General features: G+C 53.6%; 1 protein-coding gene across 4 annotated transcripts in view; it reads left to right on the forward strand.

Moving 5' to 3' along the window:
* The window catches only part of TTBK1 (tau tubulin kinase 1), a 154,488-nt gene that overhangs the window by 112,034 nt on the left and 19,805 nt on the right, over positions 1-22,649 (forward strand). For all 4 annotated transcript variants that reach the window (XM_050951172.1, XM_050951170.1, XM_050951173.1 and 1 more), the window contains 2 exons: positions 1,295-1,470; positions 5,618-6,176. In XM_050951172.1, the coding sequence (XP_050807129.1) occupies positions 1,295-1,470; positions 5,618-6,176 (735 nt within the window). The remainder of the gene's footprint in view (positions 1-1,294; positions 1,471-5,617; positions 6,177-22,649) is intronic.

Consider the following 22,649-nt stretch of genomic DNA (forward strand, 5'->3'; position numbering starts at 1 on the left):
ACTTCACTGCTGCAGCCACCTGCCTCTGGCCTCCCTGCTCCCTTCCAAGCTATGCAAAACCCTGGGCTGAGATCCGCTTCCCGGTCAGCTGTTACTCCGACCAAAGCCTCCCATTGACCTCCTTTTCTCCGCTGCATCAGGCTCTGTGGCCTACAGCCCTTCACAACTCAGTCCCGCATTCTTCCTCGCCGCCCCTTGTACAGAGAGCTGCCCTGGACTAGCCCATGAAATCACTGCCATCTCCTCCAGACCTGCTCCTGTGATCGCTGCAGGAAATCACCAGCTGATCCTGGGCACACGCTCAGCAGGGAGGCGGGCTCATTATTTAGCTCTTTGTTTCACATACAGTCTAAACGATTTCTATCCTCTGGCATATGTCCACGGTCAGGCCTGCTCTGCACACACAGTTTGTACCACTGTCTCTTAGGGGGCTGATTTTTCACTGATGGGGCATTCCAGTCCCACCTCAACTATGGACGCAGGTATGCTGTTAAAAAGGTGCCTTATCCCAATCTGGCTTATTCCCATGCCTCTACAGAAATAGCTACCAGTATAAAATACCATTACTCGGTGCAGCCGCATCCACTCTGAGGGGCATTATCTGCGGTAGTTATAGCACTGCAACCTTGGTACTCCTCTTGTCCTCCCTCCCCAGTTCCCTCCTGCTTGTTACACTCACCTCTTGTGTCGATGGTAAATTCTGTGGGGCAGGTACCATCTCCTGCTGCCAGCACAACAGGGCTTAAGTAAGGCTTGGGCCCCTGAGCACTGCCAGAAGACCAGGGACTACGTAACACCCAGCCCCTGCCAGAAAAGCAGCCCTGGCACAGGAGCAGGCTCTGGGCAGCCACGCCGGGGTCCCGGGCAGGTGGTATGACAGAGATGATTCTCCCTTGGCCATCTCCACTCCCTTAGCTGCTGCAGGAATTTTTTTTAAAAGCAAGTTCACTCCAAACATACGAATAGATTAGGTTGAGGAGGTGCATGACGCTCATCCAGAAAAAACCCTCTCATTCTGAAGTAAGAGGGTCCACACACGGTGTTAGTCCAGGACAGCTGTTCTGCTTTAAATTCACCCCCTTCCTTCATGTGAAATAGCTTTTGTGTGTTGACAAGCCCCTACATTCCTCCAAGCACAGCCAGCACAGGCCATGAGAAGACAGCTGTGGTTGTATTCTTCTGGAAGGAAGAGACAGGAGAGATTCAAACCAGAGCAAGCGTCCCAGCCATGCTGGGTTCCTCCCCCATGTCTGCCATCAGCTCCTTGACATTCTCTGTGTTTTCCCCTATACAGACCCAGTGCATGATGGAAGAGGAACAGAGAAGTGCTGTCTGCCCCAGCTCCCCGATACGGGCACCTCCAGACTCCCCTACCACTCAAGTGCGCTCTCTGAGATACCGTCGTGTGAACAGCCCTGAGTCGGAGCGCCTGTCCATTGCCGATGGCAAAGCAGATCTACACGAGAGAAGGTTTGCTCACACACCACAGCATCCCTTTGTGCTATGCCCTGGGAAATGAAGGGCAAGCGAGCCCAGTGGCCTCCTGCCCTGCAGGGGATATGGCTGGATTTGTAACACATTGTAAAGTATTTTTCTTCAGCCTCAGTGTCTCTCTAGCTTTTGGTACTGTTATTGGCATGACACGCTATGCAGGGGCTGCCTACGTAGGCTCTTCCTCCTCCTCTTCGCCCCTCTATAAAACCACCACCTCTCTCTTGTGAAGCTAGAGACGTTTGTGCAGAGGACGCCTGGCTGGTTTGCTAGCTGGCATTTTGCTGGCATTGAGAAACAAGCCCCGGATGATGCCAGTTGTTTTATACTCAGCATGCTGCCGTGCTCCCAGCTGGAAACTCAGCGGGTCCGAAGGGCTGGCAATCTAGGGCTGTGCCATTCTTGAGAGTCCCAGTAGGAGGGTGGCTTCAGGGGGAGAGGTTAGAAGCTCTGGGATGGCAGGACAGGAGTGCAGAGGGATTGCTGGAGGCTTGGCAACAGGAAGGAGGGTATGGGGGTCAGTCGCTGGTGGGGGCACGGAGTCACAGCTGGAAGGGCAGGCGGTTTTTTTAGAGGGAGGCAAAGGTGAGTCTAGCAACCAGAGAGTGTTCACAGCACATGGCTGGCAGCAGGAGGGAGGTAGGAATGGACCGCTAGCCACACAAATATGCCCCACCACTCTGAGAGTTAAATGGGACACACCTAGACTGGAGTTTACCTTGCTGTCCCTGAAGTGCTCGCTTCACCCGTTCACCTCCTGGCTGGGGGAGTGCAGAGAAGCGTGCTTGTGTGTGCGCACAGCGCACTGGGAATCTGGAGCACAAGCCCCGACTTCAAGTAGCAAAGGCCACAGGAAGACCTTGTGTGAGATCCGTGGGGAACGAGGCCGCAGTGGCCGTAATGAGGAAGGGGAGCAGTTTAGGTAGAGGTAGGAAATGAGTGTGCCATGAAGTTCAGCGCTGGGGCTGTTCTGGTGTGGCTTGGATAGAAATCTGAACCTGCTGATGACACAGGGAGGTGTGGGATCACCAGGATTCAGACAAAAAGAATGAGGAGTACTTGTTGCACCTTAGAGACTTGTTGCACCTTAGAGACAAAATTTATTTGGGCTTAAGCTTTTGTGGGCTAAAATCCACTTCATCAGATGCATGCAGTGGAAAATACAGTAGGAAGATATATATATACAGAGGACATGAAAAAATGGGTGTTGCCTTACCAATGGGTGTAGCCACTGTAACGAGAGTGATCAGTTAAGGTGGTCTATTATCAGCAGGAGAAAAAAAACTTTTGTAGTGATAACCAGGACGGCCCATTTCAAACAGTTGACAAGAGGGTGTGATTAACAGTAAGGAAAAAATTACCATGGGGAAATAGTTTTTACTTTGTGTGATAACCCATCTGCTCCCAGTCTTTATTCAAGCCTAATATAATGGTGTCCAGTTCTGCAGTTTCTCGTTGGAGTCTGTTTTTGAAGTTTTTTTGTTGAAAAATTGTGACTTTGAGGACTGTAATTGAGTGACCAGGGAGGTTGAAGTGTTCTCCTACTGGTTTTTGAATGAATTATCACATTGGCATCAATATTTCCCTCTCTGGAAGAGGGCACATGGTTTGTGGCTCTCAGTGTGGAAGACGCATACTTTCACATGCACATTTACCCAGGTCACAGAAGGTTCCTCAGGTTCCCCATTGGTCAAGACCATTACCAATTCAGAGACCCCCACACTCGGTCCATAAATTTCCTAGAAGTGACCTTGGACTTGACTGCATCAAGAGCCGATCTACTTAACAAAAGATTCCATGCCAAGGAGACCCCATAAACCAGGTCACCCTCAGACCTTGGACTGCAGTCAAAGCTTGCCTCTCCTTCCTTGGCCACAAGGTCTCATGCACACACATGGTACCATTTGCCAGGCTCCATCTCTATTGCTGTCCAACCTGGCTTCAGTCAGTCTACTCACCAGAAAAAGTCAGCATCATTGCCAAAGTAATTATTCTGTCCAGAGTTCTAGCCTCTCTTGTCTGGCAGACAAAGCCTGTAGAAAGTTTGAGTGGGGACTTCTTTCCTCACAGCTACATCCTGAAGGGACTTCTTAGATCCTTCCCACCATTAGTGAAGCCAACCCTGCAATGGGACCTCAACCTCATTCATTCATCTCTCACCAGACCTCCCATCGAACTTTTAGCCACATGGTCTGTGTCCCACCTCTCGATGAAAGTTGCCTTCCTAGTTGCCATCACATCAGCTAGAAGAATCAGTGAACTAGGAGCACTCATGGCAGATCTACCATATATACCTTTCATAAAGAAAAGATCTCTCTTCACCCCCACCTGGAATTCATCCCTAAAGTAATTTCAGAGTTGCATATGAGAGAAAGAACCCACTTTTTTTTTCCCCAAAACTACATGAATCTGATAAGGAAAGGCTGCTTCATTCTCTAGATGTCTGAAGAGTGCTGGCCTTTTCTCTGCAAAGAACAAAAGCACTTAGAAAGATGCCTAGATTTTTTGTGTCATTAGCAGAGAAATCAAAGTGTCAAGCTCTATTTGCACAGAGACTTTCTAAGTGGATCTCTGGCTGCATTATCCTTTACTACCAACTAGCTCACATTCCTCTTCTGGAGGGAGTGAGGTCTCATTCTGTCAGAGCACAAGCCACCTTTGCTGCATGTCTGAGAGACGTACCTCTACTGGAGATATGTCGGGCAGCTACCTAGAGCTCATTACGCTTTGGTCCAGTCTTCTACGACAGACACAGCTGTGGGGACAGCGGAATTAGTCAGCCATCACTTCTGTGCCTTCACACCCACCTTCTGTTTGACTGTTGCTTGCAAATCTCCCATGTGTAAACTAGACATAGGGACCAACGGACACTGCTACTTAAAATCTCCAGACTCAGGCTCATGGTGTGCATGTGTAGTCACATGTGGAAGATGGATAGGGACCACACATCTTGAAGACCCTCCAGTTACAGATAAGTAATCTCCGCTTACTTGCCGTACATAGTAACTGGAGTTCTTTGCGATGTGTGCCCCCTGTGGATGCTCCACTACCCAGCCTTCTTTCCCTCTGCTTTAGAGTTTCCTCTGAGGGACTTGTGATGGAGAACGAACTGAGGGGAGTTCACCCATGCAGCCCTATATAGCCTCGGTGTAGGGCATGAGGATGTGTAGGGCTCATATGCGGGCCAAATGAGCACTGCTACTGAAAATCTCTGATCAGACGTGCATGGAATAGACATAACCTCTGGCTGAGTTACTGTAGAATTCAAATCATGGTTTAAAGACTTGAAGTTATGGAGAATCTTCCATTTACACTAGTTTAAATCTGCAAGTGACCCGTGCCCCACAGTACAGAGAAAGGCACAATCCCCAGGATTTCTGACCCGGGGGAAAATTCCTTCCTGACCCCAAATATGACAGTCAGTTAGACCCTGAGCATGTGGGCAAGGCCTGCCAGACAGATATCTGGGAAAGAATTCTCTGTAGTAACGCAGAGCCCTGCCCATCCAGTGTCCCCTCTTCAGTTGGTGGGGATTTTTGCTACTGGCAGTTGCCGATGGGCCACATACCATTGTAGACAGTCCCATCAGACCATCCCCTCCATAAACTTGTCAAGCTCAGTCTTGAAGCCAGTTAAGTGTTTTTGCCCCACGGCTCCTCTGGGAAGGCTGTAAAAACCCTGATATGAAATGAACATCCAGTATTCCCTCTGTCTTCAAGGCACTTTTGTAGTCTGGGTTAGAGAACTGGTCATCAGGTTACAGAAGGCATGGTGCCAGGAAACTACGGTGCTGCTGTAACCAGACTGACCAGAAGGAGAGCGGCTTGAAGGGGTGTTTCCCAGTGGTGTGTAACTCCCATATTCTCCATGTAGTCATTTAAAAGGAAAAGACATTAAGTTAGCCCTAATCCTGAAGCAATTTGGAGGGGATTTCTTTATATCATTATAGGTTCTAGTTACATGTTTTGGGTTAAGCTGGGTTATATATTGCTTGGGTGTATGGCAGAGAATTGGGGAAGGGATCACATGGGTTTTCTGAGAAACTATGTGAGTTATGTGTTGGCTCCTAATGTCCTTGTGGTCCTAAATCTTGGCTCAAATCTTGGTTTCTTTGGCTTGTTTTCAGATCTCGCGTGGACTTACCTTGCTCCCCTTCCCGGCTGGTGTGTTCCTCCCAACCAGCACAGATGCTGTCCATCGACACTGGCCAAGTAGACCGTCAGGCAAGCGGCAGGATGGATGTGTCTGCTTCCGTGGAGCACGAGGCCCTCAGCAATGCTTTCCGCTCCGTGCCGCTGGCGGAGGAGGAGGACTTTGATAGCAAGGAGTGGGTTATCATTGATAAAGAGACGGAGCTGAAGGACTTTCACCCGGGTGCTGAGCCGAGCACTTCTGGAACTACAGACGAAGAGCCTGAGGAGCTTAGGCCGATTGAAGAGGGCGAGGAGAGGAGGCGATTAGGGGCAGAAGCTGCAGTCCGGCCGAAGGTCCATGATGGGAGAACATGGGGGATGCAGCCTGTGACTGAGGAGGACAGTTCACACAGGCATGAAGGACACTGTCAAATGGTATCTGACACCAAACCCGAACAGCAGCCAGGAAGCCCAGCCCAGTTATCCTTACACTCAGCACCAGCTCTCCGACAGCACAGACGGGAGTCTGAACCGACCGGGCCTCAGAGACAGGTAAGACGTACAAATGAACCGCAGCTCACCCACTGCGCTGATCTCCTTCTCTGCCTCGTAGTCTCCTTGCGTAGCTTAGTAAAGGTGCCATCTGGGCAAGCCCCTGCTGCACTCGGGAATTTTGCTGATCCCAGCATTGGTGCCTTTTAAAACTCGCCCCCTGTCCAGGCTGACACGTCAGAAGTGCTCCAGTACTGGTCAGACCACACCAGTGCTCAGCGTGTCTTGTGACCATCTCCACCTGCTCCAGGTCCGTTTGAGCCATGTCAGGGCAAGGGCGGGCGGAAGGCGAGGCACTCGTCGTGGCAGCTGGGTGCGTCAGTGAGAGCAGGCAGCGTCGTCTCTCAGTCCTCCGCCCTGGATCTAGGCAGGCCAGAGGGCTGCAGCAGTGGTGTTCAGACGGTCTCAGATCTGACCCAGGGCCGGCTTGGGGCAGGCCCTGGCGGGGACAGGTCACAAAACAGCTCTTTGAAAATGAAACTCGGTTAAGAACACGGAAATGTGTACGTGAACTCCCCTTCCCTGGGTAATCACCATCTGTCTGAACAAATGCACACCTGCAGACATACACACGCACATACACACCGCAAAGCAGACACCCAGACCCATTGTTGTTGTTAGGGGTGGGTTGTTTTCAGGCATGCTTGGTAAGTGCTCTGTGTCTCCCAGATGTTCAGGAAAGGGCTGTCCACACGCCAGGGAGAGTACAATGCTAGGGACGGGTGTGCGCTTCTGCCAGGGGCTGGTATTTGCATGGCCGTGAGGCTCCCCAAGCAGCAAACTAACCCAGAGATCATAGATTATTAGGGTTGGAAGGGACCTCAGGAGATCATCTAGTCCAACCCCCTGCTTAAAGCAGGACCAATCCCCAACTAGCCCCCTCAAGGATTGAATTTACAACCCTGGGTTTAGCAAGCCAATGCTCAAACCACTGAGCCATCCTGCTTCCAAAGACATGCCCAGGACATAGTAAGACCATGCCTCTCCCCATGGGGCCCTCCATTGGGCCAGTGAGCAGTCCCAGGTGGCCCATCTCTTCCCAACACCTCGAGGCCCTGAGCGGTGCAGAGTCTGCCGGGCTGTAGGTGTGGAGCAGCCAGTACATCTATGTGGGGCTGTAGCCACTGTGGGGAGACTAGAACCACTGGAAACATCACAGGATGGGGCAAGGCACACCCCTGGGTTTTGTCCCACCCAGAACCTGTGTCAGCTGTGAGGCCCCACTAGAGATGTGCAGCGGATACACAGAACCCTGGGAACGTCCTGTCTGCTGTGCATCTGCTCCCAGGAGCTGGGCCTGCAGTTATGGGCGAGGGCTCGCCAGGGACAGATACAGCAGTGGCAGGAGACACGGAGATAATGGGCTTATGGGTGACTTGCTGCTAACGTGCCAGGCGGCCCCAGTTTCCAGCAGGCTGTCAGATGCAGTCTTCTCCCATGTTCCTTATGCATCAGATCGCCCCTTCCTATCTGCTCCCTGAGTGCCTGGGCTTGGATCCAGGGGCATGGCTGCTCAGCGCTGCGAGCTAGTGCTGGGTTTGGTTGAATGGTTGGTTTTCCCTCTCATTTACAGCCATGCTTAGACCCTACAACTGCCTCTCAGTGCACAGCACAGCTCTGAGGGGAGGACTGTGCACTGGGCAGTCACGAAGCCTCTACTCCTGCGTGAGAAGTGAATGGGTGGGGAGGAGGATGGTAGCTGGGAGGAAAAGTCTCCAAGCCAGCACTGTGGTGAGGGAAAGGAGCTGTGTAGAGCTAAGGGCCCTGACCCCTGCATGCTTTTATCCAGCCCTCCCTCAGGGGGACTTGGCTTGTACCGGCATGGCAGCTGGCTGTTGTAACAGCCCCAGCAGCACTTGGTGAGTGGAGGGGCTCCGTCCGTGCAGCATGGCCTGCGTGCCATGAGCTAACTCCAGGAAGCCTGAGAATCTGTTAAAGCTCTGACCAGGCAGCGTGCGTTTGAGTGCATCGTGCTGAGCCGTGCAGGGTGTCTGCGGAGGTGCCACTCACTGCAGTACCGGCTGGCAATAGCCACAGGTGTTATCGTGTAGATATAAGACCCACTCCTGGTCCCACTGAACTTCCTTGGACCTCTGTGAGCCTGGCCTCTAGTTCTGTTTGCTACTTACACGTAAGATTAACTGCAATCCTGTCTCCTTACAGCAGTACCTTCCTGGAGTTACCCATTTAGCGATCGAGTTATCATCCTGTCCCAGCATCTCCCAGGTGTTGGAAAGGATTGCGGTCTCTCACTCCTCCTCTCCAAGAGGATTAGACTGCCCTTATGAATAACTGAGCCTATCAGAGTGCGGTTGCTGCTAGTGTGTGTGCACGTGTGTGTGTGCGCGTGCCTGCCTTTCTGTTACTGAAGCAGGAAGGAGCTTTTATCCAAACCCAGATAACAGAGTCCAAAAGGAAAAATGTCTCAAAGCAGCAGGTGAAATTCACAGACAGTGACTACAGCCTTCTAGTTGCTGCCCAGGATAGAAACACAAATGCATATGCGCGCCGGGATTTTGGCTACCGGTCCCCTCTGAAAACCTTTGCATACTTTGGCATTTCTTGGAGCAAGTTCCTCATTCTTGCTAGCGTGCCAGGCGCTGTACATTCTTCTTCATCTTCCCCAGACACGTCACTGCGTTGGAGAGGGATTTTTCCTGACCTATGTCTCTGGTCTTATGTCAGAATTGATTCTTTAGGACAGGTTTGAATGAGCAAGAGGCCTGGTGCACTAGGACTGGGAGTTTGGTCTGTGCACAGGAAGGAGGCACAAAGCCATGGGTAGGAGAAGGAAGAAGGGGGATAAAATCATTGGCAGCACAAAGAGTACAAGGTAGGATGTGACTGGAGGTGCAGGCAGAGCTGTGCATCGCCTAGACGGAGAAGATGAGCCGCTGAGCTTGATGCTCAAGGCAAGGGGGAGTCACGGGAGGGATTCAAAGAGGAGAGTGATGAGAGAACTGGGTGGGAGAGGAAGCTGCAGTAATCCCAATGGGATATGCCCAGGGCAGGGACGTGTCTGAGCTGCTGGGATGGAAGGGAAGGGCCCTGGAGGGAGAAACAGCAAAGCTAGTAACAGCTGGGGGGGAAGGGAGAAGCTGAAAATGCTCTCAAGTTCCTGGCCCTGCGAGATGGCGAGGAGAGTGGTGGTGACGGCAGAAGTGGGGAGTAGGTTGTGGAGGACAGGGAGCCCTGTTTTAGCCGTGTTGAGTGTAGCCTGGCCATGGGCTACTCGGGTGTTGTCAGAGAGATGGGCACAAGTCTGGGCAGAGGCAGACCCGTGGCTGAGGCCTCAGCACCGATATGGTACCATGGCTGAATCCATACAAGCAGATGAGGCCGCTCCAGAGTCAGATGTGCAGCTAGACGATCAGGGGACCAAGGACAAAGCCTAGAGGGAGCAGAGACAGGACCTACCAAAGGGATGCTGGAAGTACCGTCAAAGAGGTGAGAGGAGAACCAGGGGACAGCAGAGCCATGAACGCAGTGCCCAGTGTTGTGTGCGCTGTTAATAGCAGCCAATCTTCACCCTAGAGGTGGCCGCAATCAAGCACTTGGCAGGTGGGAAGTGCCAGGTTTATGGTGGTTTGTGCCCCTTGGTGTGCCCGTGCTGTGCACTGAGTGAGGCATGGTCCTGGGGAAGAGGTAGTGCGTGCTCATGTAATTAAAGGCCGTTTCCTGGTGCGTGCACACAAGGGGGCACTACTATGTCTGGCATGTCATGAGTTTCAAGTGCTTGGCCCTGCAGCGTGGCTCTCATTCTTTTGACATCCCCTTTCTCTGGAATGTCTTGGGTTATCTGTAAATGGTAAAAATAAACCCCCTTGTGTGCAACTGTAACAAGGCAGGGTTTGAGGCCCCAGCACCGGCTGCTGTCAGTGGAGCTACAGGGCTAGCGGCATGAGACAGCTGCTTTCCCAGGAGGAGGATGGGCCTCTGGTGCCCCGTGGTGTGTCTGGAGCGTAGTCAAAAGGATCCTAGTGCAGCGGTGAGAGACTCTTGCCCCACATGGTGGCACCAGAGTGAGGTCTGGACTGTTAGGGCCATGTGCTGGATCCAGAGGGATGGCTGGAGGGAACCCCACTCAGCTCTCTCTTCCCTCCGCCCCTGGGATTGGGGGACTTCCTGCCCCTTGGGGTGCTCTCAGAGTGGGGCCTGGGCTGCTGGGGCCACAGGCCAAGTCCAGTGTGGTCAGATGCAAGGGAACATAGTACAGGTCTCTCCCTCCCAGTCCTGCCACTGCAGGAGTTGTGACAGCTCCCAGGCATTCCCAGTGCGTGCTAGGCATCCTGAATACCGGAGCCCCTGCTGGCTCCCCGTATGGTCCATACGTAGCTATATAGGCACACTGCACACACCCACGAATCATGACACTGCTGAAATGCATCCACAGCCAGCCCCTCCGCCTGCTGTCTCTGCCCAGACCCCAAGAGATTTACCTTCTTTCTGTTCACTTGCACCGCGCTGTGCTAGCCAGATAGTCTTCACTGGAAGCCACGGGGCAGAGGCAAGAGCAGGCCCCACCAGGGCTGGAGCGGCCACTGCGGCGCCTCCTCCTGCTCCTGTCTCTCTGCTCCACATTGAAAACAAGTGTCCACTGCCTCTGACAGGACCACTCTTTGCTTATCTGCCTCAGTAGGTCTGGTAAAAACTTTTCCTGCAGAGCCTCTGCTACAACTGTCCTGTTTCTTTGCTTGTCCCTAAGCTGTTTGAGTTTGCCTGTGGCTGTCAGGCTGGGGAGGTCATGCCTGGTGCATCATTGAGAACGGTAAGCCAGGGCTAAACAATGTAGAAAAAGCAACTTTTTAACAGCGTTCCTGGTGAACAGTGCCGAGGAGCAGATGTAGGGGTGAACTCATACCTCAACCCCCAGGGCTGCTGGCCCAGCTCAGCCCACGGTGCAGGCCACATGGAGTTTCTATACAGCCTTGAGGGCTGCCTGAGCTTTTGCTTCAAGCGATCGCAGCAGCTCAGAGCAGCCAGGGCACAGGAATGTCCTGACTGGGCCCTCTTCCTGCCTCTGGGAGCGCCTACCCAAAGGACTTCCTGCTCCTAAGGGAGGTGCAGAGCCAGCGCTCCACCCCCACAATGGACCTCCCGCAGCAGGGCTGTTCCCTGAGAGGGAGGGGACTCGTGGACTTTGGCACACTGCTTGGACTGGCACAGAGGGGCCGTGGCACAGAGGTGATTCCCCGAGGCTTCCTTGGTGGCTAGCAAAGGTACTAACGAGGTGGGTTGCTGCTGTGCGTTGCAATCTGGGAGCAAATTCCCATTTCTAGACACGGATGTGTGAGTCTCCTGGCACTTACATGCTTTAAACCCACCAGAGTCATTGGAAAGCAGGGGGGCCCCAGCCCAAGTGCACGGGAACCCAGTGCTCACAGCCAGCCCAAGATCTCTGGATGCCACAGAATTAACAAACACTGACAGTGCTCCACCGTTGCTCTCTATGGGTCTTCTCCGCCCCTGAGTAAGCTCCCATCTGCTCCCTGACCTCAATTCTCCGAGACAGCCTGGGAGAACAGACAACTAACGGTTTGCCCTAAAGCTCCCCAAATCTGGGCTCTGCCAAACCACTGCTAAGGAACCCTCCCCCAGAGCACCCTGCGTCTCTTCCTTTCCACCGAGAGATCATTGCTGAGTGATCACTGGGGGCTGTTCTCTCTCAGGCTGTGATGACCATAACCACCGTGGCATCGCGTAGGGAAGGGGGTGTCTCTCAGGTAGCCAGGGCCTCAGTCATTTAGGGCTTTATTGGTCACAACCAGCACCTTAAACGTCACCAAGAAATCATCTGGTATCCAGGCAAACTGTGGGCTACCCAGGAGTCCCCTCCACAGAGCCTGGACACCACATTCTGCATTAGCTGCAATAGCAGGAATCACAACTTGCTGGGACTAAGAGGTGGATAAAGGGCCACGCTTCCAGAAAAGGCAGACTGCTCCCTCATTCAACGCAGCTGAGAAGCCATGTGGAGATCTCGAAACAAGGTGACACTGAAAGTACTGAAGGGCAGGAGCAATCCATGTGCCAGAGGTGCTGAGATAACTTTGGCCACTTCTGCTTACTTCTCCCCTCCTATAGGCTTTACAACTGTCCTGGTTAGGCTGGGCACTGAGTTATTGCACCAGCAGGGTCAGGCATCAGCTGGAACTGTGTGCCACCAGCGTACGGAAGACCAGATGTTAACCTTCTTGGCAGCCCCATCTGCATGTTAACCAGAGGGGGGACAAGACAGAACCTTCTGCGGCTTTGCTAGGGGCTGCGAGCCTGGCAGCACACCTCACGCACAGTGGCACTGAAGACAGCTGGTAGTCTGGAAAGGCCTGGCATGGACACATTTATCTTCATTCGCCACTGGCAGGAAGTTATCAGCCAGTTCCCTAGCAGAGTTCCTGTACTGTACCCAGCGCTAGCACCCAGCTCTATGTGTAGGTATATCGGTGTTGGAGTAAGGCAGGGATGGCCAACCTGAGCCTGAGAAGGAACCAGAATTTACCAATGTGCATTGCCAAAGAGCCACAGTAATGTGTCAGCAGCCCCCCGACAGCTCCCCCCCAGTCCCCAGTGTCTCCCACCCGCTATCAGCACCGCTGAGCAGCACCTAACCGTCCATCCCTGTGCCTCCCGCCTGCCGCGATCATCTGTTGTGTGGTGTGCAGGAGGCTCGGGGGGAGGAGTAGGAGTAGGGGCGCGGCAGACTCGGGGAAGGGGTGGGGGCCTTGGAGGAAGGGGTGGAATGGGGTTGGGGTCTGGGGCAGAGTAAGGGGTTGGGCAGTGAGCACCCCCCCGGCACATTGGAAAGCTGGCACCTGTAGCTCCAGCCCCGGAGTCAGTGCCTATACAAGGAGCCACATATTAACTTCTGACGAGCCGCATGGTTGGCCATCCCTGGAGTCTGGAGTATGTTGAGGGGATTACAGACTGGGGTTAACTCAGGGGCTCTCTCCGCAGCCTCTGCCTATGGATGCCGGTGGAATAGGGCTGGTGCATAAATAATGATGCCCACACCTTGAACACTGCGTGCACATGTGGTCGTCCCATCTCAAAAAAGGTCTATTGGAACTGGAAAAGATTCAGAAAATGGCAACAAAGATTATTAGGGGTTTGGAACTGCTTCTGTATAAGAAGAGATTAATAAGACGGGGACCATTCATCTTGGAAAAGAGGCAACTAAGGGGGGATATGATGGAGGTCTATAAAATCATGCCTGGTGTGGAGAAAGTAAATAAGGAAGTGTTATTTACTCCTCTTAATACAAGAACTAGGGGTCACCAAATGAAATTAATGGGCAGCAGGTTTAAAACAAACAAAAGGAAGTTCTTCACACAACCCACAGTCAATCTGTGGAACTCCCTGCCAGAGGATGTTGTGAAGGCCATGACTATAACAGGGTTCAAAAAAGAACTAGATAAGTTCATGGAGGATAGGTCCATCAATGGCTATTAGCCAGGAGGGGCAGGGATGGTGTCTCTAGCCTCTGTTTGCCAGAAGCTGGGAATGAGTGACGGGGTGGATCACTGGATGATTCCCTGTTCTGTTCATTCCCTCCGGGGCACCTGGCATTGGCCACTGTCAGAAGACAGGATACTGGACTAGATGGACCGTTGGTCTGACCCAGTAGGGCCATTCTTGTGTTACTTTTCTTTTTCAAGTTTGTTTTCGGAAGAGTTTTTCTTCTGGGTGTGGTTGAGAGCTGAATGTGATGTGTGCTCTACCTGCAGAGCAGGGGCACTGCCTCCTTGCCTCCCCCCACAACCTTGCCCTTGTGATTCTTAAAAAGTCCCCTGACCCTACCTTGTGCTCTCACTACTTTGTATCTTCTCTATAACTCTTGTGTCATGCAGCAGGTGCCTGCCTGGGAAGTGGGGTGTCTGAAGCAGGCGTGTGGGGCACTGACTTTCTCTCCGGGTTGCTGTGCAGACGCATGCCCAGTCTGCGACTGGTTCTGTACTGTCGAGTGTAGGTTTGAGGGCCTTGTAGTGCAGGCTGTGAACACACACTTGCTGGTGGGTTTTTTGCTTTTAAGCTGCCTGTGTTGTTTCATTGGAATCTCGGACTCCGCTCTGGAACAACATTCAGGGGAACGTAAAATTGAGTCACCAAAGAAAAACACCCAGGCCTAGCGCTGCCCAGTGTGGAACCTCAGCTTGGCCTCACTGAAAAGGCTGGGAGGTGCTTGTGCCGTATCTGTGATCCACCATGTCTGGCAGTGCACAGCTGTGAACACCGAATCTAGCCAGAGCAAATCACCTTTACGGCTAATGCGCCAGAGCGCCCGAGCCCTCTCCCATAGACAGAGCTGTCGACAGGTACTGCGGGTAGCGTGGGTGAGAGACCCAGGGGAGAGCAATCGCAGCACCAGGACAGTGTTGCTTTCCCTACTTGTGCTTTCTGCGGGGCCTGGCCTGATTGACTCGAGGGTACCTGCTGTGATGCTGCCTGCCAGGGGCTGCAGCCCAAAGCGATTCTGTCCACCCGCCCAGAGAGGTGCAGGGGCTGAGCGGGACTTTCGCTGCATCGCTCTGCCCAGTGTCTGGGGGCCTCTGTGGCTGCAGGCACCAGAACTGTGAGCAGGGAGACTGTCTAACCTCGCTTGCTGGCTCCCTGGCAGTGTGGAGGAGGGAGCTGTCTTGCTGGAACAGGGGGGAGAGAGGCTAAGGATGACAGGGGCAGTTCGGGGAAGGGTCTAGGCAGGGGGGCCAGAGGCTGGCCGAGGATGACAGGCTGGAGGGGGCAGGGACATAGGGGACAGGTTGGAAGGGGCTAGGCAGGGAGGGGGCGGAGCAGTGTTAAGGGACCAGAGCAGAAAAAGGGAGAATAGGATGCAGGGCCAAAATGGAGGAGGCTGCTTCAGACTCTCCTGCCCCATCCCCCTTCCCCTGCTCCAAAAGACCCTGGGAGCTCTGTCCCCCACGGCCTGCCCCTCTGGTCCCTAATATCTTCTTCTGGGTCCCCAGTCACCCCAGGTCCCACAGTTCCCTGCTGCTACTGGCTGTGAAGGAGGGGCTAGTGCCTTCACCCATGCCCACCCCTCCCCACTGCCCCGTAGCACACCAGGGGGCCTAGGGAACCATTCCCCACTGGTGAGAGATGGGCTGTGCTGGGGAGAGCACGGGCTGCGTGGATCCCGTTCAGTAGATGGGAAGCGGGATGTACCCACACTGCCCCAACTTGTGTAAGTGCCACCAAGCCAGACTAACATCACTGAGTGGAGAGAGTGAGTGCTGGGTCTGGGCATATGCCAGCTTCCCCTCAGATCAGCGGCAAGCTGTGTGTGTAGAGCCAGCCTCAGAGGCCCGAGTGCCTATAAGTAGATAAATACAGTAGATGGCCAGTGGGCGCATATATATAATATATATCTCACACACACACAGAAGGTGGGAGTATCTCTTCCAAGAGATCGTGCCTGTGAGAAGAAGCTCTTTGGATTCTGGGCTCTATACATGGACCCAAATGACCTTTGCAGTAGGAGACTCAGGGAAGAAAGACAGCAATTTACATAAAGTGAAGCTTATTTACATGTATTAACAAGCGCCCTGGCTCATGGCAATCCAGACCTACAGTTCAGTAGTAGTTACCCGATTAGATTCCTTTAAGCCATATCATAGCCTGCTGCATTCTGCCTCCTCCCTGCCCCTCGAGGCATTCTGCACCCAGGTCTGTCCAGAACAGAATTATATGGCAAGCCCTAGCGCCAAGTGGCAGGCAGTGAGAGACCGTGTCTAACAGATATCAACGAGACGAGGTAGGAGCGCCTTCCCATCCATTAACACTAGCATAAATTACATAAACGTATTGGGTCCTTGGTTCCTCGGTGCTTCGGTGATAGTGTTTAGACATTAGCGAATCATCTAATTAAAGGAGACACTGCTTTACTCCCAGCCCACCCCAAAAGGCAGCCATACTGCACCATGCTTGATGGGTATAGAAAGGCACCTCAGACACCTTTTATGGGCTGGAGGGAGGGTCCTTGGCTTGTGTTATGCAGGAGGTCAGACTGGATGATCCAACGGTCCCCTGAGAAGCACTTATAAGCCTAAACGCACTCCAGCGCTGGCAGGGAAGGGACTCTGAGTCTGCCAAGTGCAGAAAGCAGGAGTCGGAGCACTAGAGTGAGTTGAACTAAATGAAGGACATGCCCAGTCATCAGTACTTTTACAGCAGGTACCAAAACGGGAGATGGGCTCCTGGCTGAGAAAGTGCGTGTGCTGGCTGGGATTTGTCGGTCTTGGCATATAGATAAGGTCCCGTCCTCAAGAACTGACCATGTCACTACCAAAGGGATGTGGGAGGGGAATACTGGAAGGCCATGTGATCAGGTGTGGGAGCTCAGCCAGTGTCTACGTGTGTGTGTTTGCGTCAGGAGGACAGGCTTGGGGTAGACAAGATGCAGCTGAACTTCCCCACCAATCACGATACCCTCCCACACCCCTTTGCTCGGATTGTACTGTCAGCTCTCCTGGGGAGTGCCGAGTCCTCCTCCGAGAAGTGTCTGTCCAGGAGGGGCATGAAGGAGGAGATGATAGAGCCTTTACTGGAAAGGATGCTGCTTTGAGGGAAAGGTTCCTTCTGGCCACCGGTAGCCTGTCAGCTGTGAGTGGACTTGAGAGACAAGCATGCTCCTCGGGGCTCAGGCAGACAGCTGTGGAAAGGGGAGGAATGGGTTAGCATTCCCAAGTCCCGTGAAGCTAAAGAGCCAGGGAATGTGGCTGGAAGCTTCCATTTCCCTCAGCGCATAGGGAAGGCTGGATGCTGTTCCTGAAGGAGTGTGTCGGTTTCCTTAGCAGTGGTGCTCTGAGGTCCCGCCAGCATGAATCAACATATTGTCATGGGTGAGTGGGGGCAGAGGGGCATGTGGGGCAGGAAGAGGCCTGTTGGAGGTGGACTGGGGCAGGGTGGAGCCACGGTGAACCCGAGCATATCTTAGAGCTCCCAGGCTCCTGGCCCGGCCAGGGTCAGAGAAAGGGCTTACAGCTCCCTCCTCCCCGGGCTTCACTCTAGACAGGCCCTGTAACTTCCTTTGAGAAATGGCTGCAGTGCTCAGTCCGCACTGACTGCGTTCCAACAGCCCCTGATTCTCCACGTGCCCAGGGTTGGTACCCCAAGCCTGCGCCTGTTGGGGCGGAGGTGGCGCACTGTGATTTCAGCGGCATAGGCAAGAGAAAGGACTGATCTGTCCACTCACAGGAGGGGGCAAGCCGTCGAACCCCTGGAAGGAGCCTGCCAGCAGTCCTGGCCAGTCAGGGAATGTGTTGGTATCAGCTGTGAGGGGGTTTGCTCTGTCTTAGCAAAGAGTTTCCACCAGTGCCCAGCTGCTGGCCATTACCTGTACGTAAGGTGTCTGAATGGCCTAGCTGCAGTGCCAAGATGAATGATGCAGAGAAGTAGGCATTGGTGGTGGCTTGAGGAGCCAGTGCCTGGCAGCTGGGGCAGGGGACTGGCGTGCAGGAGTCCTACGCTCCCTCTCTCTGTCGTGCTCCCACGTCACTGGGGAAGGCAAGCCGGCCCCGCTCCCCTGATGCAATCTGAGTGCAGGTGTTAGTTGTCCCGTAGGGTCTCCAAGCAGCCTGACACAGTTTACCAATGCAGAGCAGTAGGTAAGGTCAGCCTAGAACGAAAGCCTTTGCCACCCGCCAGCGAAGATGTCTGCAGCATGCACAGCACAAACGAGGAGCGAGTACCTGACACCTTTTCCTCCACTGTTCTTGGTCTTTTTCAGTTGGAGGAGGACAGGCATTCTCAGCACTCCCTCCCGAGGTACAGCCCCCTCAGAAGACTGGCGTCCTCCGTTTTCTCCTCCTCAGCCCTGGAGACAGAGCACTACCCTCAGCTCGGTGGCACTTTCATACAGCGCAGCCGGTCAGCGGAGAGCAGCCCCGTGCGCATGCCCCACCGCAGGCACATGCCCCTCACGGCAGGAAACCACAGACTCATGCCTTCTGTCCTCCGCATTTCCAGGTCCCAGCTCCAGCAGGTGTGGGCCCGCTTCACCCATAAAACATAGCCCGTACGGAGGAGCAGCAGCCTCCGTAATGCAATAATAACGCCCACCTCCCCACAATGCGTCACCACTTAACGCAATACTGAATCCCAGACAGCATGGCCTAAGGTACTGTAACTTCCAACGCCCCCTCAGCCACACCCAGGCAAGAGAAAGTCCAGACTGAGAACACCTGCCGCTCCAGCCATCCGACACGCCGGGCGAGGCCGCATCCCAGCTGAAGGTGGATGGGAACAGCCCCGGTGAACATGGCAGGCATTAGCGGGCTGGCTCCCGCGCTCCTCTGCTGGGCTCCGTGGTGGTATCGTCCAGCCACGGGGTTGTGAGTTCACGGCTGCCTCACGGAACACACGCACACGCCAAACACATTTTCAGGTTAGGCCCGGAGTGGAGAGGCAGTGCAGGTTCAGAGAGCGCCCACTCTCCAGTAAAATCCAGGTCAAGTTTGTTGTCATTGCTCTGTTACACTGGGCCAAATCTGGGGGCCCTCTGACTCGATCTGGATTCAGGTAGAGTCTCCCTGGCCGTCTGGCTGAGTTAGTCCCTCAGGATTTGTCTCTCGGTGGAGTCCTGGTCATCGTTTCTCTGTTGCTCTGAAATCCCAGAACATTTGTTGCAGTCTGTTTTCACACTGTGACCACACCTTTCTGTCCCCTGTGACTGTGTCTCTGGTGTGTGACAGTGAGCCTGTTTGTCTGTTCTCCCCTCCTACAGCTGCTCCAAACCTACTTGCGTTGCCGCAGGAACGCTGCCAAGTGTAGTGGGCTAGTAAGGGTTTCCTTACCAGCCCACCTGTAGATGGCTGTTTTGAAAAACCCCTGAAGCTTCAGGCACCTCTGGCTTTTCATAGGCGAACCAGCACAGCCACCTTGCCTTGCCATGTCCGTTCTTGTGATAGCTCTGATTTTGCTTTGATGTGTTTCGTCAATGAACTGGTGAGCATGCTGAGTCCTAGGATAGCTGTTCTCAGCTGTCACAGGAGGAAAAGAGGGAAGTAACTTCTAGGAATTCTAAGTATTGTTTTGCTGCTTCTCTAGAGACTCTGCTGCCTGGCACATGCTCCTGGTGCCCCTGGAGAGCCAATATCCCAAGGCATGCCAGTTTCTTTCTCTTACTAATTAGATCAGGTTTCTTGTGGGCCTTGGACCTCAGCACCCGCTGCACAGAGCCCCAGAAGACCCCGTCCGAAACAGAGCCTGGAGTCTGAGGGGCTCTGGAACATCGGGTGATTGAAATTGTCACCAGAACCCTTGTGTCATCTGTCAGTGTTGTCTGGGCAATATTGCGCCTCCCAGTGAGTGCAGCTGCAGTGTATGGACAGGCTTGGATTGCAGCCCGCTGTGGTTAAATGAATGCAGTATTTATCTTCTCTTGACCTGAGCCTTTGGTCTGTTCTTCTGAGAGAAGTTGCGAGTGAGTGCTGGTCTATAAAAGGAGAGGGGCACTGGTGAGGCTTAGGGGTTTAGAGGGATGTGAGCCCAGAGGAGAGGACTCTGGAGAAGAAACCGAGCCCGGGGTTCTGATGACATAGTTCTGAGGAGCTCAGACAGCAGAGAATGTGCTGGTGTGACCAGGCAGGACAGAGCTGGGTATTGAGAGAGAGAGACTGGCATTGTACTGCATCAGAGGGTTGTTTCAGACTGAATCACCAGGAACGCTTCCTTCTCAGTCGTGATCCATGCATGTCCTCACAGGAGTCTCTGTTCATCTCTTCGGATTTGTGATGTATACAGCCTTTTTGTGGTAGTTCAAAAACTCCCGCTGCAGTTTGGGGTTCAGTCCTGTCATCAGCACAGCATTGGTCACTGCCAGAGCGGGGAAACCAGACTAGATGGACCAATGTTCTAACTCAGTTTGGCACCTCCTGTGGTGCTAGGTGTAGAAACCAGGGAAGAACAAGGTTTCGCTCCCCTTGAGAATAATCTTCCAGGAGATGATTTCTGAAGGATTGATCAACTCTGAGTTTTCTTCTTTGTATCTTCATGACATTTGTTTTTACTGGACAGCATGTTCTTGAGCATACAGCATTTACTAAAGCAACACGTGAAAATCAGCCACACTGGAGAACTCACACCCAAGAGTTTTAAAGGAGTTGGCCAAAGAGCTATCCAGATGACTGATGTTAATTTTTAAAAGTCTTGGAAAATTAGTCATTCCAGAGGATTGGAAGAATCCAGTGTTCTGCCAGTTAATAAACGAGAGGGCTAGCATAATTACAAGCCTTTAATTATCAGGGCTGGATTAACCTTTTGTGTGAGCAACACCAAACATATTTGTGGACCCTCATGGGGGCAAAGGAGAATGGCGTGGGGAGGCTGGTCCCCAGAGCAAGGGGCTGGCCAGGGGCATTGGGGCATAGCATGGCGGGGCTGGCCCTGCTCCGCCCAGCCCCGTACAAGGGCACTGTATGCAAATCGGCATTTGCCAGATGCACACTGGCCCACCCAGCCCTGTAATGCCAGAGTGCCCCTTCCCCTCAGAGGTGGGCCCATGCCGTGCCACACAGCCCCCCCACCCCACACCCCCCAACTCCCTGTGCCCAGCAGACCCTGGCACTGCTATGCCCAGCAGCCGCCCTCCCCTGACCCTCCACCACAAATGCACAGCGGCCTGCCCAGCACCCCCCTGCCCAGCACCCCCACACACAGCCGCACCACTACTGCACAATGCACTTCCCCACAGCCCGCCACCACAACTACACAGCACCCCACTCAGACCCCCACTGCCTAGCACCCTCTGATAGACACCTCGCCCCACTGCCTAGCACCCAAAACACACATCTCCCTCACTGGCCAGCAGCCCCCCACATACCCCTGAGACCAACTCCCTGACACCCTGCCCCCTGGCCACACTCACCAGCCCTCCTGGGAGGTGACTGTGTCTGCCAGGCTGAGCTGGCAGCACGGCCAGGGCCGGTCCAGTGCCAGGGCAAGGAATCGCTCCGACCTCTCTGGAGTGGTGCAATTAGCCAGGCCAGCATCTGCCCCCACCCCAGCTGGGCTCCCTCAGGACCCACTTGCCTTGAGATAGGGGGACCATATGTCCCCTTTTGGCCAGGACAGTTCCTTTTTTAAGCTCTGTCCCGGCCATCTTGACTTTTTTGACAAAAACGGACATTTATCCCATTATCACTTGGCAAGAGAAAACAAACAAATGCTCAGTTTACCAAAAAAGTCCGATGCACCCCCCCAGCAGGGCATGGAGGAATGTGTGTGTGGGGGGTGGCAATGTGAGGTGTCAAGCCGCAGGGCTTGGGGAGGTCAGCCCCAGCTGCAGATAAAATGGTGCTTGGTGGGGTTAGGGGTCAGCCCCTGGCCCTGGCAATGGTGTGGGGAGGGGCAGCCCCAGTCCTGGCAGTGGCATGCAGAGCTCGGGGGAGAGCCCCTGGCTGTGGTGTGGGGAGCTGTGGGGGAGGGATCAGCCCCAGCCTCTGGCTATGGTGAGGGGAGGAAAGGTCCGGGGAAGGGGTCAGCCCCAGTCCTGGCATTGGCATGCAGAGTTCGGGGGGGTGGGGGAGAGCCCCTGGCTGTGGCATGGGGAGCTGTGGGGGAGGGGTCAGCCCCAGCCTCTGGCCATGGCGAGGGGAGGAAGGGTTGGGGGGGTCAGCCCCTGGCCGCGGCGCTGGGAGCTCGGTGAGTGGAGGAGGGGGTCAGTGACACAGAGCTGGGATGGGGCTCAGCAGCTGCATTGACGTGATATACTTAAGACTCCTGTAAGGCATTTGACTTAATACTGCAGGAGAGTCTGATTAAAAAATTAATTAATAGATTGAAAACTGGCTAATGCAGCTCTCAAATGTATTTGTAAATGGGAGTCATCAATAAATGGAGGTGTTTCTCATTGGGACCCCCAGGATCTGATCTTGGCTGATGCTATTCAGTATTTTAACCAGTGATCTGGAAAAAAATATAAAATCTTTGCGGGTAAAGTTTAGAGGTGACCCAGATTGGTGGGGTGGTAAATAATGAAGAGGACAGGGCTGTCGTACCGAGCGATTGGGGTCACTTGGTAAACTGGGTGAAGTCAAACAAACATGCGCTGTAACACAGCTAACACCAAGGCCAGGCATCGAGGTGCAAAGCGGGCAGGTCACACCGATAGGATGGGGATGTGGATCCAGGAAAGCAGGGCCTTGACAAGGGTTTGGGAGTCACGGCAGTTAGGCAAGTGAGCTCCCAGTGGGAAGCTGGGGCAGAAAGTGCAAGGCGATTCTGGGGTGTATAAGCAGGAGATGCTGAACAGGACCCGGGAGGTGGTGTTACCTTTGCATACGGTACCAAGGAGACCATTACTGGATACTGTGTCCAGGTCCGGTGGCTACGTTTTTAAAATGGTGCTGGAAAAGTGGAAGAGGTTCAGAAAAGAGTTAGAAGCATTATTTGAGGTCTGAGAAATCTGCCTTGTACGAGAGAAAAGGCACTCAATCGATTTAGCTCATCAAAGACAAGGTTAAGAGGCGACAGATCACA

This window comes from Gopherus flavomarginatus, chromosome 4 (genome assembly GCF_025201925.1).
Source record: "Gopherus flavomarginatus isolate rGopFla2 chromosome 4, rGopFla2.mat.asm, whole genome shotgun sequence".
Lineage (NCBI taxonomy): Eukaryota > Metazoa > Chordata > Testudines > Testudinidae > Gopherus > Gopherus flavomarginatus.